This window comes from Gymnoscopelus microlampas (genome assembly GCF_963454915.1).
Source record: "Gymnoscopelus microlampas genome assembly, chromosome: 1".
NCBI classification, from domain to species: domain Eukaryota; kingdom Metazoa; phylum Chordata; class Actinopteri; order Myctophiformes; family Myctophidae; genus Gymnoscopelus; species Gymnoscopelus microlampas.
This window is the reverse complement of record NC_139962.1, coordinates 39,860,751-39,880,905: the sequence shown is the minus strand read 5'-3', so window position 1 is coordinate 39,880,905 and position 20,155 is coordinate 39,860,751. Positions and strand designations below refer to the sequence as shown.

At 43.4% G+C, this 20,155-nt stretch overlaps 1 protein-coding gene across 1 annotated transcript in view; it reads left to right on the top strand.

The window, feature by feature from the left end:
- adamts17 (ADAM metallopeptidase with thrombospondin type 1 motif, 17) overlaps positions 1 to 20,155 on the top strand; it is an 89,851-nt gene that overhangs the window by 22,700 nt on the left and 46,996 nt on the right. The window contains 3 exon segments of the mRNA XM_084062361.1: positions 13,498 to 13,603; positions 16,205 to 16,345; positions 18,740 to 18,890. Coding sequence (XP_083918487.1) covers positions 13,498 to 13,603; positions 16,205 to 16,345; positions 18,740 to 18,890 — 398 coding nt within the window.

Sequence of the window (20,155 nt, the reverse complement as noted above, 5' to 3'; positions counted from 1 at the left end):
ATCTCACTGTAGACCTATTTATAGATGTGTGCTGTACCGAAAAAAAACAAAAGCATTTCATGGGAGTTGCTTAATCCATGAACAATCATTAGTGATCAGTTGACACTGCAGTTGAAAGAGAAACACGGAGCGCTCTTTGTTCGTTGTCTCTATATGGTGTTTTTAACATCTTAACTCTATCTCATTGAGTTGTAGTGTGACCCAGTGGTGTGTTCTACCGTCAGATGCTGTGTACGGCGTATACCTTGAGATTTTTTTTCGTCGCTACCGTATACCTTCAAAAACTGTTTCATCCATTGAAAACGCGAGAGCGTATACCCACGACCACGCGCATCGTATCGTAGCGTATACCTTCCGAAAAAAACTAGAACGCAACACTGGTGTGACCTAATGCTGGAGCAGGACCGTCGGTCATGCAGCCTGCAACAGCCATCAAGATAGAACAGGCCGATTCCAACCTCCAACACACACACACAACATAACACAACACAACACACGCACGCACGCGCGCACACACACACATACATACCCCTACCCTCCACAGTGGAAACACACCAGTTACATGAGCTCATATGACTTACCATAGTTCGTGGCCCTCACTCACTCATTCAAATGAAAATCCACCCTATGACAGAAGTTACATATTCTATTCCAACAACCATTAGTGTCTCACTCAGTATTTGTGAACATCAAAGGCTCACTGCCAATGCTAATCTGTGATGTCATGAAGGCTGTATTTTCAGTGAGCAAGTTACAAAATGGAAGACATGTTCATGCTGTGCCCCTGTATATAGTGAAGTACTAATATAGTACTGTCAGTACATCCCAAAAAGCCAATCGGCCGTTCATTTTGAGTTGCACGATTTTGGAAGAGATTTGTTAGTGTAATGCTTTGAGGAGACAGAGTTCTAGTGAAGTAAGATCGTCACACACTCCGGCCTCAATGGAAAACGATGTATTTGTGCTACTACCAATATTTCGTCTTATGTCTTCATCAGGGAAAATGATTTAGTGATTTGGACATGAACAGCTCTGGAACCCCCTGAATGAGTCTCTTGTGATGTTATTAAGATACATTACTTGGACCTCCAGAGGTAGTGATTATATAGCTTAGTATGTGTGCAGTCTAATCTCACAGCTTTGAATTATGAATCCAACATGAATCTTAGAGAGATCTTTTTGTATGTGAGTGGGTGAGTTGAATGCTTTTGTTGCACAAAAGCATCCGTATACTGAAATAAGTCACCTCTACATTTCAGTAAAATATGATAGCCCTAAATGTAGCCCTGTAGACCTATCATGACAGTCATGGCGCTATACTTGTTCCTGTTTTTTTTAATGTTTACATTTACAACCAGTACATCTACATAAACGTTCAGATTTCAAATATAAAGTGCTTGCCCCAAAGCCATGGATATAACAAGTTAAAGCGCCCGGGTCTAAGTACCTGTATCTTCCGTATTGCTCAATAAAAAACATTTTAATCCGATCGGTGGCCATTTTCTCCGAATTGTCTCCATATGCTTTCAACTACGTGTCGGTTGGGACGTGTATTGCACTCCGATACATTTAAAAATGATAATAATAATTGAAAATGGCCACTGATCGGATTAAAATGCTTTTCGTTGAACAATACGGAAGATACGGTTACTTAGACCTGGGCGCTTTAACTTGTTACATCCGTGGCTTTGGGGTCTCCACTTTATATTTGAAATCTGAACGTTTATGTAGATGTACTGGTTGTAAATTTTCAGAAACCAGGAACAGGTAGCGCCATGATGCTTGTGATAGACGAGCGTGATGTGAACCATGGCTAACCTAAATGTAGATATCATGTCAAAAACTGAAATGTGATTATTGTGTGCATTGTAGGTTCTTACGAAGAGCATTTGTCTATAAGCAATCTCTCCCCAGAATGATATTTCTATATGCACCAGTGGAATTTGCCCTGGCTCGGCTTCACCAATGTGCCTGTTTTTTGGTTTGTTTTTGTTTCAGTTGTTGATGTTATTTTCTCAGCTCCTCGTCTTAAAAAAAGTGATCTATCTAGCCCCATTCTTGTGGTTTAAGAATTGTTTTTTCTCTACGAACATCTCCACCACTGCATTATGTAATGTTGGAACGTTTTCATCAACAATTGTGATTTATGTCTTTGGAAGTCAAGAGAATTGGCCTTGCTCCCATAAAAGCCGAATCATTTTTCTCTCTTTGCGCCGTCTCCCCATTTGACCACATTTTTGTTGTTGTTGTCGTTGTTTTTCCTTATAGACCAGTAAACAAGAGTGGTAAAGTCAATATGAGATTGAGTCAGTCCTGAATTGTGTTGCCATATATCTCAGTTCCCTTGAGAGCAATATTTGGGCTGGGCCGGGCTTTTCCTGTGGCTGTGTGGCTGTCATTTGAGCCTTTTAAACTGAAGCCTTTGAACAGGGTCCAGTGAAGCTGCTGATTTCCACAGGATGAGGAATTCCCCCTCTGAAACATCAGGAAGAGGAGCGTCCCTCTTGGGAGTCTGGCTGCTTCGTGTCTCAGCCAGCATCAGAGGCTGAAATTAGAGCGGGCCCTCACCACTTCTAATTTATGAGGAGGATCTCCTTCTGAAAGGCTTAGATTGTGCAGAGCGATAAGTCCACCTGGCAAGTGTGTGCAGGCTTACAGTATGCTGTGTGTGTGCGTAGCTGAGCGTGCATGCATATGTGCGTGTGTTTATATTTTTACTCATGTACAGTACTTGCCCGTGTGTGTACTGTAGGTGTGTGCCTCTGTGTGTGTGTGGTTTTGTGTGGTTGTGTGCATTTGTATCATTGGTGCGTGTGTTCATAGTTATGTCGTATGTATGTGTGTGTGTGTGTGTGTGTGTGTGTGTGTGTGTGTGTGTGTGTGTGTGTGTGTGTGTGTGTGTGTGTGTGTGTGTGTGTGTGTGTGTGTGTGTGTGTGTGTGTGTGTGTGTGTGTGTGTGTGTGTGTGTGTGTGTGTGTGACTGACAGTGTTGGATTGATTGTGGGTGCAAGAGGACATATTGTATCTGGCTTCCTTTCCTTTGAAGAGGCCCCATAGTTTCAATTGCTCCTCTGCTGCCTGGAGCCATGGTTGTAGCTTTGTCAGATCCAACAGTAAGCTGTGTGTGTGTGTGTGTGTGTGTGTGTGTGTGTGTGTGTGTGTGTGTGTGTGTGTGTGTGTGTGTGTGTGTGTGTGTGTGTGTGTGTGTGTGTGTGTGTGTGTGTGTGTGTGTGTGTGTGTGTGTGTGTGTGTGTGTGTGTGTGTGTGTGCGCATATCTGCTGTGTGAGTGAACACACGTGTTCGTTCGTTCAAATTCAGTCCATTCAGCTAATTATATGACCCTTACTTCACTCACACACACACACACACACACACACACACACACACACACACACACACACACACACACACACACACACACACACACACACACACACACACACACACACACACACACACACACACACTCAGCTATGTCACAGGTACGAGGGTCTTTGTCTGGTCCAGTTAGCAGAGGCACAAATGTGGGTGATATGTCCTACCTGATGCTCACTGAACCCTCTCACCATAGCCTTGTTGACCTATAGGAGTGAGGAAAGAGCGTTTCCCCCGAGTCTTGCTGTAGACACTCCCCTCGCCTTTGAGCAGCAGGTTCTGACATGGCGGTGGTGTGTTTATTCACAAAGACTGGCTCTTTGTCTCTCTCCCCAGTGCAGCCTAAACCCCTGAAACACACACGCACGTACACACGCACACACACGCACGCACACACGCACGCACACACACACACACACACACACACACACACACACACACACACACACACACACACACACACACACACACACACACACACACACACACACACACACACACACACACTCACACTCACACTCACACTCACACTCACACAGACCAGGTTAATGTGATAGGCTTTCATACTATAGCGATCGGTTGTGTATTTGATAGGGCTATAGGTAATGCACACTGTAAACGGAACTGTCACCTGCTCATGCATCCTTAGCCAAGTGTGCACAAAGATATCATTCTCATTGCTATATCTTCTAAAAGTGTATGCATGTATATTGTAAACATGATGCTTATTTCTAGATAACGTTAAAAGCAAAATTGAACATTCTAATGAGTGGAAAATCAAGTAGATGAACCCCTGAGTTTGACATGAACATGTAACATGTAATAATGCATTACTGTAGTAATCGTCATAGAATGATGCTCTGTGCTGGAAATAGCAGACCTAAAAGCTCCCAAAGCAATTTGATTAGAAAAATCTAATTCAGGCATTACCTCTGCCTGAGGCAGAGAGGGGTGTATTTGTGTAGCCTGTCTTTCTTTGGCTCTACCTTTTTCCTACGTTGTCATATCAGTAAAACAGCACAGTCAGCAGAGGACAGTTTAGCCTCATTTATAATTTGCACACCAGTGACACTCATCGAAAATAGCTGATCTACAAGCTCACAAAGCTTCGCACCACGGCACATTGTGAGCTTGTAGATTATCTATTTCTGTTGCACGACACACATTACACAAGTACGCAACCAATTATAAAACAGGAATTTACTTTCCTCTAAGATGGACCATTTTTGGAAAGGAATATAGAGTGCTTCTTCAAAAGCTAAAAATGCATCATGGAGGCAATGATCTGCACTATACTGTACGAACGGCACTATACTGTACGAACGGTACTAAACGGTTTGATTCTTACCTTTCTGTTTGGCCCTATTTTCATCCAATAGCAGATCTTCAAGGACGTGTCAGGAAGCATTACCAGTGGGCTCTGCTTTCTCTAAGAGTTCTGTTTTCCCCTGGGGGAGATTAATATATACATACAGTGACGTTTCGAGGTAAAAGTCAACACATCAATGTCACTGAGCGCTTATGCAGTTGATCATGAAGGAGGCAGTGAGTAAATAGAGGAGGTGATTCATTCAGGAAGTGTGTGATCATAAGTAATAAACACATGATGAACAGACAACATTATGGTGGCTGTGCAGTTAGTGCAGTCTTTATACTAAAAGGAGTTTTAACACTAAATAGAAGCAAGTGCTTGCTAATGGGGGGCATGTCACTCTCGGCCTGCTCTACATGTAAAGTGACTCGAGATATGTTTTTGGAACTATCTAAATACAATTGATTGATTGATTGAAGTAGGATTTTGTTGTTGTTTGTTGTTGGTGGTATTTAGTGGTGTGCTGTATTAGATCATCTGATGCCCATGGACAGTTGCGGTTTTCTCAGAAGGCAGGAAACTGGCTTAAGATGATTATTCAATCGACCACTCAATAGCACAAATTGATACAGCTCAACAGTGAGTTTCCAGAAGTGAAAATGTCTTTCATATTCTGAATAGAGGATTGTGATTATTAACCATGATGTCGTAACCATCCAAGGTAAGCTTAGAATGAGCTATGATATTGTGAAACCATGGTACGGCATATCCTTTAGAAGCCACAAGTCTTTGTAAGATAAAACCTTGTTTTATGAAAAACCTTTTATTTGCAATATCATGGAGAAGTACTACGCTACCCACAATCCTAACCCCCCCCCCCCCCCCCCCCCACACACACACACACACACAGATAAAGAGAGAGAGAGACAACAGAGCTGGTGCAAAGTTATAGAGGACTTTGATGTAAACGCATAGCAAGCAGCAGACCCACTAAGGCTAGACCCACAGAGCCTATATGGACTTGGTGGACCAATATATAATTTATATGTGTGTGGTCAATACTGTAAAGCACAGAAGCGTTAATTACAAAACAGTCTCAATTGTGACCGCGACAACCCACAGTAGCACTCGGCATGCTACAGTGACATAATGACCAATCGACTTTATAGAGTTACATGGCTGTTCTCATGCATTTTTCTCCTCAGTGGGTTATCTTCAAAAAGCAGATTTTTTACTTTTCCCAATCTTAAACTGTTTCTTAGCATTTCTTCCACACCCATGGACTATGGGATCTATAGTGCCTGTTACCGTCCGAAGTCTTAAGTCTTTGCATAGTTTGAGTGAATACATCCCTGGGTATGAACTAATAATAATAATGGTAAAGGTTAAATTCAAGAAGGAGCAAGTCAAACTATCGTTAGATTGGAAGTCATTGGAAAAGTATCATTCAAAATGGTTTATGGGATGAGCACTTCCATCACTCTTAAAATAAGTATGTGCGCAGTGTTGTACCTTTGCCTTTTTTACATAAATCATTATCACATTATTTATGGTAACATTTCATTTCAGGCTTAAAACTCTTTATAAGGAGTTTCATAAATATCTAGAGTAGTAAATTAATGGGAAATTCACTTCTGGAACTCGAGCTGTTCAAAAAAAGTGGGCATTCACTGTTGAGCTCTAGAGCAAACATCATTCACACATGCATTTATGTGTTGAACCCTGCTTAGCTCACCACCACGCTGCTCTCCTACTGCTGCTGTTCTGCTTTATTCACCCACCTCCTCCCCAGTTCCACCTGCTTACAGTAGATCTGCTTGCATGTACCATTGGGGGATTATGTTACTTAAAGTAACGTTTTTGCACACGCATTGTAACAGCTTGTCATAGAAACAGATCCAGTCCTCCAAAACCAAACTTATAGACATGTCATAACCATCAATAAACCTGTTATATCAATTTGTAAGTTGTCCTGGCTGAATTGCACTCAAAGAGGATGGCAGATACGTTGTATTAAGTATTCCTGCAGTTTGACTAAGTATACAGCTAGACCAGATTAGGTGCAATCTACTCGAAGCCAAACTATTAATCATATGAGAGTATAATAAATTACTCTCAATGTCAATTGACTGTCCTATGATGCACTAAACCTTTTGGAACTCAATGTACTCTCCTGTGTGGCGAAGACAGCCATCTGGCAAATGTAGTCTAGAACAAGCCATATGCTGTTTGAAAATAATACAGTTCGATCCACATCTGTAGGGTTTGGAAAATAAGGTAAATTGTTTTTAGAATTTAGCAGTGAAAGACCATATAGGACCTCATAACATGCAGTGTAATTAACAAGACAATGCCAGATACCCTTACTGTAGGCATATGCAATACTGTATGCCATATGCAGTACTACAAAATATACATCCCTGTGTCGGTAGCATAGGCTTTTCTTTTTTAATTTCTTCCATTTTCTTTCCCTGCTGGAGGTGAGCAAAGCAGCTGTTTCCAGGCCTGCTTGTCTTTATCAGGCCCGCCTTAGCACGGCTTCCCACACATTATCACATTTTTATCAGCATGCACATAGCTGTGATGTCATGGAAGCTGTGACAGACAGAGACAGCGCGCGCCAGTGTGACTGCGACAAGCGGGGCAGCTCCAGGCCATGCCTGGCCCGGTTGCTCTCTACTGTACCATAATACTCTGGACGTGCTAATCTTCCCACAGCCCAGCACAATGAGAACACTCCTGCTCTTTGTGCTAGCTGGCCCAAAGTGTGTGACCCACTTTGAGCCACACTATAATCACAGGGCTCATAAAAAAGTCCTGTTCCTCCACCCCCCCCCCCCCTCTCTCTCTCTCTCTTGCTCTCTCTCTCTCTCTCTCTCTCTCTCTCTCTCTCTCTCTCTCTCTCTCTCTCTCTCTCTCTCTCTCTCTCTCTCTCTCTTCCTCTATCTACTTCTGCACCTTTCCCTCTTTGTCCCACGCCAGAGTCAGCGTTTTCTCCCCCAAACAAATGTTTGGATTTAGTTTTTGTGGGATTTGGTATTTCTTTGCCTGCCCAGACATAACTTTCACAGCCTCAGGTTAAAGGGAGGGGAACGGGGAGGTAACGGTTGGTTTATTCTATTCTTTATTTTCTTATTGGCTGCTATCAAAGCAGCGGGACCCCCCAGCTCTCCCGGCGGAGCCTGACTGGAACGGAGAGGGAGAACAAAACACAAGGTGGATGAAAGCAAGCGAGATATATGAGAATGATGAGAGCGTGAGAGACGGATAAAGCTGAGAGAAAGAGACAGAGAGAGAAAGAGACAGAGAGAGAGAGAGAGAGAGAGAGAGAGAGAGAGAGAGGCAGGCAGGCAGGCAGTGATGGTGGAATGGGTGTGTGAGTTGGAGGGGGTAGTTGAAGTAATATCCTGGTAGTAGTGGTATCCTATTTCCTGTGTTTGGTTTACTGGCCCAGAGATGAGAGGGGGAATGTATGTATGGTGAAGCTGTTGACTCGTCGTCAGGGGTGATGAGCTGCGTGGGAGGTGACACCACACCAATCAGCTGATTCACACTTAGCCGGGGAAGAGTGTGTGTGTGTGCGTTCGTGTGTGTGTTTGTGTCTGTGTCTGTGTACTGTTCGTTGAAGTGTGACTGTGTATGGAGAAGGACGGGGAAATCAAAGGATGGGAGGTGTTCGTGTGCGTGCATGTGTGTGTTATGCGCAAGTGTTTCATGGGTGTATGTATGGAGGGATTGGGGTTGGGGTCATAGTCAGGGCAGCAGGGTCAGTCCAGGATACACAAATGTGTGTGTGTGTGTGTGTGTGTGTGTGTGTGTGTGTGTGTGTGTGTGTGTGTGTGTGTGTGTGTGTGTGTGTGTGTTTGTATCACTGTGCTCGCTCGTTGCGTATGTTCGTGCACATCAGGCTGAACAAAGCGGTTCCTCCGGTCCAGCCGCCCTCGGGCCCTGGCCCCGCTTATAAACAGGGGAGTGCTTGTGAGTTTAGAGGCCTGATCAGGCTTTGCCACTCTTTTGAGGCTGTCTGACTGGATGTAGCCACCAGCTCTGTGAGCGGCCACATCCCTGTTTGATCAGCCAGCTAGCCACTAACGCTGAGTCAAATCTGTGCACTGATAAACGCTGAGCTGTGGATCATGGCCTTTTGTCCTGGGGCTTTAGCTTCAGAAGTGCTGGCTTCGACGGATCTTTGAAGCTGCAAAAAAAGAAAAAGAAAATTTTCATCCATGCATTACCTCACTGTGCCGCTACTTATTACCAGTGACATTTGTTTTCAGATGAGTGACTCCACTGAGTTTACAGGTCCAATATGGTAATTGGAGGTTTGTGTTACCTTTGACTGAATACCGGATAGCATTCATTTATTGCATTGATCGGCTACTTGGCCACTGGCTCAACTGTGGGGTCTTCAGGGTGTTTTGAGGTCAGTTACAGTAAGTCAGCTGGCTTCGTAGCTACAATAGCAGGAACCACTGGCACAGGGCATTAACACAGCCAGAATGTTCTGAGATGGAAACAAAAGTCTGTCAAAAACCCAGGCGGTCATGCAGCCAAACTCTCTCTTTTCGTCTTAACACTCATTAAGTCTGCCCATTACACATAGCTCCCCTGTGTACTTTCTCATTACCGTGGGTTTCCCCTTCTAAACTAATAAGTAGCCCATGTAAACAGCCGTTTAAATACAATCTCATGCAGAGCATGTGAAAACACACACAAAAGTGCACCTTTGCTGCCGTTTTTATTTGCATGAATCCGTCAAGGATTCTTTCCTATAATCCTGGCAGATGATAGACATTATACACTCATAATTGCAGCCTCTGACTAAGCATGCGTGGTTGTAAAACACTGTTGTACCATCGAACATATAAGAATGCAGGCCAACATCTGTTTTCATCAGCCCAAAATGTTTCCAGTGAAGAGGGGCTTTGCCTCAGCCCCATCCAATCCCCAGCCGCCATGTTTGGATTTTTGCTAAATGGATCCATACTGTACGATAGTGAGATGAGACGTGCAGTAAGCAGCAAAAGAGCTCTGAAGGATCTCTGTAGGAAAAGAAAATGTATATGCCAAGAGGTTATAATATTGTAACCGTACTGTAACTGATAAGTCATCTGTGTGGACTGGAAGCACATAAGCCCTAAACTGACATGAAGTTTTGCTCTGATTTGTTGACACTGTCATCAGAGTCCATGAGCTGTTGGTGAAGAGCACCTTAAATTGAAGTCTGAAGATCCTGTCCATCCACAACGGCAGACAGAGTCCTTTCATCAGTCACCATATCACTTGCTCTCTGTGCTGTATATTTGCTCTCCAGGCACATTCTATTTCATTAAGACATCTGCACAGTCTCTGTCTGTCTTTCTCTCTCACTCCCACCCCTGCTCTCTCTCTTGCTCGCTCTCTGCCCACACTCTCTTTCATTGTGTTTGTCTTAGCATATTGCATCTCCCACTCTGTCCACTAGTGCTGTGTCTGGCTGACAGAGGCTGCACAAGGCCTAAGGTGTGAGTGGAATAAGAAATGACAAGTGAAAGTCACTGTGAAACAGAAGCACTGAATGGAAAGCTCAGTTTAAAACAGAGTATTAAAGACTGGAGCCTCGGGTGCAATCACAGGGGGGGAAATGGAAAGTGGAATAGAAAGACTGTCTTTACTGTGCACATACAATGCAGAGTGCAGACATGTTCACACACACACACACACACACACACACACACACACACACACACACGCACACACGCACACACGCACGCACGCACGTGCGCACACGCACACGCACTTGCATGCGTACACGCACGCACATATATGTATACAATATGATGATATGTACAGCAGGTCTTTGTAAGGGTTTTCTTTGAAAAGTTGTACTGCCATCGTGCCATATGCTTCATAAAGAGGAAATCTGTAAAGCTCTTAAATAATATTTCAATTAACTATACAGGAGGGATCTGAAGATGACAGAATATTTATATGCTATATTCCTATAATATAAAGTTCCCTGTAATCAACAATGTGTGGTTGTTAATTCGGTGTATCAAATATGATTTTTATTACCAATCAATCAAAGGATTTGATTTGAAATGCAAGTTTTGGGTTTTTTGCGTTTCTGCTGGCACTGCACTCGATGCAAGTCGCTTAGCACATGAGGTGCAAAGAGAGAGGTAGAGAGAGAGTGAGAGAGAGAGGCAGACAGAGATGGAGAGAAAAATAAATGCATTTATCTCTGTACGTAGTTTGCCTACATTCTCTATCTACTTATGTCTTCAAATGGCCTAGCTGTATTGTTGTGAATCCATAGACTAATGGGGCTTCCAGAATGCACAGCACAGAGCAAGTTCCCGCACCTCTCATGCTTTAATACCACAAAAGTAACCTAACTGAGAATGAGCATGTGAATATTAAACTGATGTGCTAAGATATCAAAGATGTCTCTTTGGCATGATGAGACTATGGTGATTCTGACCACAGCAACATGGCCACTGCGTTGGGACACCTGTTGTTTCCACGGTAAGCAGAGATCTTTTGTTTCCCCTTTGTCGCCTGATTATATCACTTTATTAATGCTGCTTGCATTATGGTGGAATGCAGTTTTCCTACCGAAATTGGTGTGGACCCCCCCCACCCCCAACGCAGTTAGCCCTCCTTGCAACATGTGTTGCCAAAATAGGGCCCTCTTTCTTAATTTTACTGTAAAGAGTGTAAAGATTTATCCAAATGCGTCCATTTGGGTCCAGCACAGTACAGAACAATTCTTGGCCTCTAGAGAGCTGAGTACAATATCTTATTAGAGAGGTCAGTAGGGCAGCTATGTTATCTGGTGTGTTTGACCATAATTTGTTTTTACAAAACCTCACAGTATAATGGCAAGTTGGCAACCCTTTCACACAGAAATGTGTGTGCACTCATTCTCTCTCTCTCTCTCTCTCTCTCTCTCACACACACACACACACACACACACACACACACACACACACACACACACACACACACACACACACACACACACACACACACACACACAGAGAGAGAGAGCACAAGTCCTCCCTGCAGTGACCTCCTCTATGGTCACATTATCAGTGTGAATGCTTGTTCCAATTATGCTTGAAGTTTGTATAATGTATTGCTCCACTTTATCTAATAGTCTAAGCCAGAGGAACGGTCCTCCCTTGGCAGTTATTATTCCCTTCTTTTACTTATGTTGTATCTTAACAACCTTTGCTTAGGAGCCAATCTCTGAGCATTCAATCACCTCGTGCGCCAATTAAATGAGAATGTTCTGCATTGGCTGATAAAGCCAAAATGTGATCTCCCTGCTGTTTGCACACACACACACACACACACACACACACACACACACACACACACACACACACACACACACACACACACACACACACACACACACACACACACACGCATACACGCACACACACACACACACACACACACACACACACACACACACACACACACACACACACAAAAATAATTCCCATCTGGGCCTGATTGCCGTATCCTTGTCAATGATTTAATTTATGCCTGTCTGGATTCAAATGAGCTTCGCTGGCCAAGCGCCAGAGGCAGACAGAAAGCAGGTGTGTGTGTGTGTACCGACACGCGGTACAGTAACACACACTCCAGTGATGTCAGCATGCTTGGCCGACTGGCTGATTGATTGTTTTTTAAACATTTTCGGACACTCTTGTATTACTGTAAGATAATCCACCCAGTAAACCGGTTTTTATATACGTCTAGATGCCAGCAATATCACGCTGGCTGTGTGTCCACTTGAGCTCTAAGCTAAGGCAGCTTCATTCAGGTTTTCAGACTTCTTGAAGTTAAGAGCCATTGTTGTTAAATCTAATGGTTGAGTGGCTGGTCAGAGAGGAATAGCATTCAATTTAAATGTTTATATTATGTTATTCCTGTTTTCCACCTACCACTACACTCGAATTCTTTTAAACTCCAAAGGCCAGCCTAAAAACCCTCCTATAGGTGCTCTACTCATCTGTGCCAACTTTTCCAATTAATTCTCTGTAGAGCAGCTCCAGACGTCACAGGTTGGAATCTTAGTTCTCCTGTTTCTGACTTTCACAGAGAGAATTGTTCCTATTTATGAATATATTTGACTGAGTCATGACTATAGCAAGAACGTAGTATATGTATTCTTACATTGAATGACAGTCGGTTTAACAGACAGTTCTGTCTCAGTGTCTGTGCTGCAGAATGCTTTGTATCTAAAACATATCGTTCTCGCTGAAGATCAACTAAATGAACCCATGAGGGTCTCCAATCATAAGTGATTGAATGAAACGTATATTATTAATGATGTTGATAAGTATCTATGCATGCAATCAAACATACAGTTGCTTCCTTGCATTAAGAAAAGTGAGGCTGTTCCAGGAAGTGAGCAGTTCATGAATTGGGTCAGTATGGCAAATTCCTGAGGAGTGGCTTGGAGTAAAAACAAAAACACAACAACATGCCTGAATGGAGTCTTTGGCTGCATTGTCAATCTCCAGTCTATTGAACTATGAACTTGTGTTGACCTTGAGAGTTGTGTTCTCGATTTCGAATGTGTTTTATTCAAAGTGGAAAGACATCCATTCCACAGCAATTTCTCAATGCCATAGTCACCGGTACACATTACCAGTACTATACTGATGTATTTCAATGCAATACAATACAATTATTACTTCCTTGTTGTAATCATTTTTGGAATCTTTGTAATGTTTTGAGAATAGACAAAGGAGTCCTTGCCAATTAGTCTGTGACTAATAGTCATCTCATACCGTCCCGTCTCTTTCAGGTATTGCCTATCTTGGAGGTGTGTGCAGTGCCAAGAGGAAGTGTGTGTTAGCAGAGGACAATGGACTCAACTTGGCCTTCACCATTGCTCATGAACTGGGACACAAGTATGATACCTGCTCACTCTGTGACTTCATTGCCAATTGTTTTATCATATTGTTATAGCATTGCTTTTTATTATGTATTATTCATATTTTCTATACTTTTTTTATAGAAAATATGAAAAAAGTATAGCGTCTGCTAAATGCCTGTAAATGTACAGCCTTCATTGTATATTATTGACTTTAAGTTACAGAATTATGATAAAAGTTGCATGCAGCACTTTTGCACGTTGGTGGCCTTCATAGCAGTGTGCTAAGTATTTTAAATTTCAGCCAGAAACCAAACAATGGTTCTATTTACTCTCAGTTGTGTTTTGCGCCATGCTAATTATGCTACGGCATCATGGATGATTTTAGCCACTTGGCACGCCTGACTGCAGGAGCTCATATAAGCAAATCTCACAGCCTTTCACGCTAGAGGCAATGGACTGATCCTTACTTGCACAGCTCTGTGTTTGAGAGTGATAAACCAATTGAATTTGTAGGTATAAAAATGTTAATGCTGGTTTAAATTGTTTTCTGGTATAATCAGTGGTATTGTTCCCTACAACGTAACGAGAGCAGCCAAGCTCTCAGTCTTATTATTTCTTCACTCAGTGTTGTGGAGCCTCAGCAAGGTGTCTGTTAATGCTGGGGGCTGCTATTACAGCACTCCTCACATAAAGCCCTCATTGACAGAGCAGCCACACAGAGCTAATGCCAGAATTCACCTGGAAATAATGCCAATGTGTATTAGCCCTTGCAGTAGCTTTGTGGTGGTGCCAGCTCCCTCAGGAGTTATCACAGTTTTCATCGGGCAGCTCTGCTCCTGGCTTTAAGGGCCGGGGAAAGGTAACAAGCTGGCACAGAGTGTGCCCGTCTGCTGCCCAGCCACATATGTGTGTGTGTGCAAACACACTCCAAACAAGCTGCGAGTGTGATTATTGAAGTAGCACCAGATGAGAACACACACACACACACACACACACACACACACACACACACACACACACACAACACACACACACACACACACACACACACACACACACACACACACACACACACACACACACACATACAACCAAGAACAAATCAAGCTTTAAGAATCAGTTGATTGTGTAAGTGCAAGTGTTGGTCATTAGAACTTACAGGCCATGCGCTTCGATTTTTCATTCCATCTCCGACGTCAGGCATGGTGTTCACTGATGAGTCTGGTGCTCAAAAGCGGGTCTACTGTATTTTCCAGTGTTCTGGCCACGCCAGACAATCATGCCTGCTCATTCCACACACAGCAATCTTGAAAGCAAAGTTATATATTTATATATCGATTGATGCTTTTAGATTGAAAAGTGGAAACAACTTACGTAACTGCAGTATGCCCTTTGTGTTCAGCTCTAGTCCGAATTGGCCCAGTGATTTGATCTGTCCCGTTCCATTGGGACTCATGCATTATCCCTAACAGTGGACGTGGACAAATACGGGTCCTGATATGTAATTTTATATTGCTTTCATTAAAGTTGGGGAAAAGGAAGAGTCTACACTGGGAGTTTATTAGTTTCTGAGTTGGTGCCTGCAGTGCAGACTGGGATGTTGTTTTTAATTTGCAAATGTAGGTCATGGCTTTGGAGGAAACACACACACACACACACACAGTCACACAAACTTTGTCCAAATGAAGTCCTCCCTCTTTCCAGACACAGTCCTCTCCCTCTCTCCATCCCAACTCCCCCTCCCACCCTCTCCCCCTCTCTCTCTCTCTCTCTCTCTCTCTCTCTCTCTCTCTCTCTCTCTCTCTCTCTCTCTCTCTGTATGCCACTGTCTCTATGCCTTTGTCCTTGCCTTTCTGTCTTCGTTTCTCTCTCTCTCTCTCTCTCTCTCTCTCTCTCTCTCATACGCACGCACGCACGCACGCACGCACGCACGCACGCACGCACGCACGCACGCACACACACACACACACACACACACACATGGGAGATCTTTTCCTGTCAAAGCTCTGCCTTCAGGCAGGAACTTTCCTGTGTGAATATGTTGCAGGTGTGTTAAGATGTGCTGCTACAGTACGTACTGTAAAGGTTACCAACTGAGTCCTGAGGTTTTGTACAGTGTGAATGTCTTGCAGGTGTGTTAAGGTGTGCTGCTACGTGAAGGTAACTTAACACAGTCCTTAGGGTTTGTTCAGTGTGAATGTGTCCAGGTGTTCTAAGGCAGTGGCTCCCAAGGACTGGATACATGACACTTGTACTGTGAGAGTTGTGTTATATATAACGGCAGAACTATATTTTTGATATAGTCCTGGCCCCCATGAATCTTCAATTCATCAAGTATTGAGTTGGATTCTTCTTTCACCATGACACAAACAAAAAAACAAAATTCTCCCTAAATTCAAGGCTTCATGGGGTGAGTAATTGATTGAAAAAAGTCATTTTGGGGTGAACAATTCCTTTAAGCGATTAACATTGTGTTTCCCTGCAGATAGGGTGGTGCGTCGACCACATATTCGTGTCCTTTCACCATCTGCCCTCAACTCCCTGTCTCTCTGCATTCTCTACTGTAATTAAAGGACAAGAATTGCCTAGAAATAATAGATACATAAAAAACATGTTTTTCTGTCTCTGTCTTCAGTATGGGAATGAGTCATGACGATGACCATGCAACCTGTACCGGCCATTCCCACATAATGTCCGGCGAATGGGTGAAAGGCCGAAACCCTAGTGACCTTTCCTGGTCTTCCTGTAGCCGTGACGACCTGGAGAACTTCCTCAGGTGAGAGACTGATCTTCACTGTGAAAAATGAAATGCTGTGGTGGAGATAGAAGATGGTTGACAGTTCAGCTGCATTAACACTCCCACATGGGCGGAGGATTCCAAATTCCCTCCTCTCCTCTCCACTCCCTCTTTCTCTCTTTTCACTTTCTTCTCTCTCTTTTGCTTTCCCCACTCACTTTCTCTCTCTCATTTGCGCACACACACGCCATCAGGCTGCCAAGTGGGCTGTGACTGTCAGAGCATTTCCAGTATGCTGGCAGAGCCCTCGGCAGGGCCCTGTTTAGGCTGCACCATTGGGAGTCTATGGTGGCCTTTTTAACTATAGCATAATGTTAAAAGAGTGGAAAATCCACCTCAGTCTCCATCTGCTCAGCCAAAGGCCACACTATTCCAGCTTCAGATTGTTTTCTTGCAGAGAACGTAATGCAGAAGAGTGAATATGGCTTTTCAGAGTTGCACGCGTGCGTGCACAACGCAGACAAATGCACACAGACACATGCCTGCACGAATGCTCACACAGACACAGACATGCATGTGTGCATGTGCGTGCGCGCGCACACACACACACTCGCTCCTCACAGCTCCTCATGCCTATGAGCCAATTATTCCATGGCTTTGATACAGCTTTGTTGGAGCCACTGAGATTGAGACTGAGGCGGCCAACAAAAGGCTGCTTTCGACTATCTGATCTAAGATGAACCCTTGGCCCGTGGTGCAATTGCTTTGACGAAAGGCATCTATAAAAGATGGCATGAAAGATGAGGGCCACTCAGTTCCGCCACTCTCTCTTGTCAAAGACTTTAATCAAGTTGAATGGTTCCTCGGATTCGATGCATTTATCATCAGCCTAGCACATGACACCAGCCAGTTAACTGTTATTCATTGGGTTGGGTAGAAGGATCCTGTAAATAAACTGGTGTAATTGGATGATAGAGGGTAATGTGTTTCGGCCTGCATCTCATTCCGCCTGGGAATGCTACCATGCCGTGTTATCATCGGGGAAGGTTTAGGTGGCGACAGGAAGAACAGTCAGACAAAGGCACAAACATGCATCTGCAATGTGAGGGAGACACCGCTAGATCAGTCAATAAATAGATTGATCGATCGAGAAGACATTCTGGGTCCCAATAAAGCACCAGGTGTACGTAAGTAACTTTAGTCTCCAATCAATACAATACAGTAGAACCTGTGTACTCCTGTATTTAAGGCTCTCCTGTTGGTGAAGTAGATAGTTCTGTTTGTAATTTTATAAAGTCATCCTGAGTTCTGTGTGTGTGTGTGTGTGTGTGTGTGTGTGTGTGTGTGTGTGTGTGTGTGTGTGTGTGTGTGTGTGTGTGTGTGTGTGTGTGTGTGTGTGTGTGTGTGTGTGTGTGTGTGTGTGTGTGTGTGTGTGTGTGTGTGTGTGTGTGTGTGTGTGTGCGTGCACGTGCGCGCGCATATTTGTTTGTGTCTGTTTGTCTGGATGGAAGAGTGTTTTGTGGTTCGTGAAGGCTGCTATGTGTGTGCTGCCTGAGATAAAGGCTTTGTGATGCTGTTAGGAACAGAGACACAACAACGAACAATTGTTCAGTTCAGCTGTTGTTGTTTTAGGGGGGCAAGCACCAAAGGTACGAAGGCACCTTATTGTATTTGTTTTATTCTTTAATCTTACACCATTTTTGCAGTTCAAGCTGAACTGGGTTTGCAGAATGGTAGAGGATCATGCCAAATAGGCAAGGAACAAATCTTACTCTGACTGGCCAAAGGGGGGCAATTGGACTTTGAACAGGCATGTCTCATGCCCCATTTGACATACAGTCATACTTGTACACATTGTATACATTCTGTATGCCTCTCCTTATGAGGAACTGATTGATTTGCCTCAAGGACCCATCATTTTCAGATTTTTTTGAAAAACAGAAAAATCTCTGCTCATTGTATATCAACGAATTAATAGCAAGGCAAAAAAGAAATCAAACAGTAAAGAGAAACATGTCATATATACACAGCATAATCCAGCTGGTACAGTATGTACATGAGGTTAGACATGCATAAGGTAAGGCACAAAGGTGGTAGCACAAAGCAACGGCTATGTACAGTACATGAGATTAGACATTAAGGTGGGAAAGAGTGTCCGTGCATTGTACATGATATAAAGTGTCAACGTACTGTCAGGCTCAACCACATAGTCCACAAACGGCTGTGACTTTCACAGGTAAAGTCCATATGGAAAAGTACATTTAAGTCTTTCCAAGCAATCCAGGGGAACATATCAATGTGATTGTGTGACATCATACTGTATTTAAAAAAAAAACATAAAAACATTGGATCTTTAAAAAATTACAAGACATACTGATAACTGCACGACCTGAGTTCACCGTTCGTGTGTCTCTGTTTGTGTATTTGAAACAGGTCCAAAGCCAGCGGTTGTCTATTGCACACAGACCCCCGGAGCCGTTACCAGGTACGGCTTCCCCCCAAGTTGCCAGGCATGCATTACAGTGCCGACGAACAGTGCCAGATCCTGTTTGGCACCAATGCCACCTTCTGCAATGACATGGAGGTAAGGCACACTCCTTTTGTCAAGGTACAGTATATGAATCATTTCCTCCGTCTCTGGCTAATGGAGTGAAAGATAGCCTTCTGCAGCAGACTGTCATGCTTGTTATTCCTCTCTGAGGACAAAGAATGCTCTTCATTATTTTTTTCAGGTGTCTTTTAGAGAATGTCTCACATTCATGGGCTGAATTTGTTTTTTAGTTTTTGTTTACTGTGCTGAAAACACGACTGTGCCATTAACTACTACGTCGCTATGAAAATATCACGACAGGTGTTGACAGTCCACTTGAGATAGATGGTTGCATTTAACAAGAACAACTCTTGATAAACAGGAAAGCAAGAGAAGGTTCAAATGAATAATTAAATAAAGAAATCACCTCCATGTTTAGACTCACGCTACATGTCAGCCTGAAACTGAAGAACACACGCACGCACGCACGCACGCACACACACCACACGCACCACAGAGACCGATGAACATGGCAGCCACAGAGAGCTGGAATAAAACCGCGAATCTCCCGGCTCCCAGACGGGCGCTCTGCTTCTTGAGCCACCGTTGCAACAAGGATCAGATGAGACAAGCAATTAGAAGAGGTCTAATTAGGACATTTTAATGGCTGTTTAATTCCACTACACCCCTGAATACCTTGCTAGATTGGAAATGACTGACTGCATTTGTTATCTTTGAGCTGCGTGTGTGTGTGTGTGTGTGTGTGTGTGTGTGTGTGTGTGTGTGTGTGTGTGTGTGTGTGTGTGTGTGTGTGTGTGTGTGTGTGTGTGTGTGTGTGTGTGTGTGTGTGTGTGTGTGTGTGTGTGTGTGTGTTATTGTTATGTCCCCACAAGTATAGTAGAATTTGAGGAATAGATGTTGTGAGGACCATTTTACCTGGTCCTTGTGAGATTTTTTATTATTTTTTATGGTTGAAATGATATTTAGAGATACGTTTACAATTAGAAAAAGCTTCAGGTTGGGGTTAGATTTAGGATTAGATATTTAGAGGTTAGTTTTAGGGAGTTGGGGTTAGATTTTCCCACATTTTATACTTAGTTGTGCGGCGATGTCAAACACCGGAAAATAGCCGATCTACAAGCTCGCACACGTTGTGAGCTTGTAGGTCTGCTACTTTTCGACTTTAGCGGTTAAAAATGCCCCACAAAAATCATAAATCCATCATAAAATTGGCCTCCTAAAATGTTGATGTCCTCACAAGTACAGTATAGTAATACAAACGTGTAAATAATAATGTTGTGTATTGATTACACAGAGGT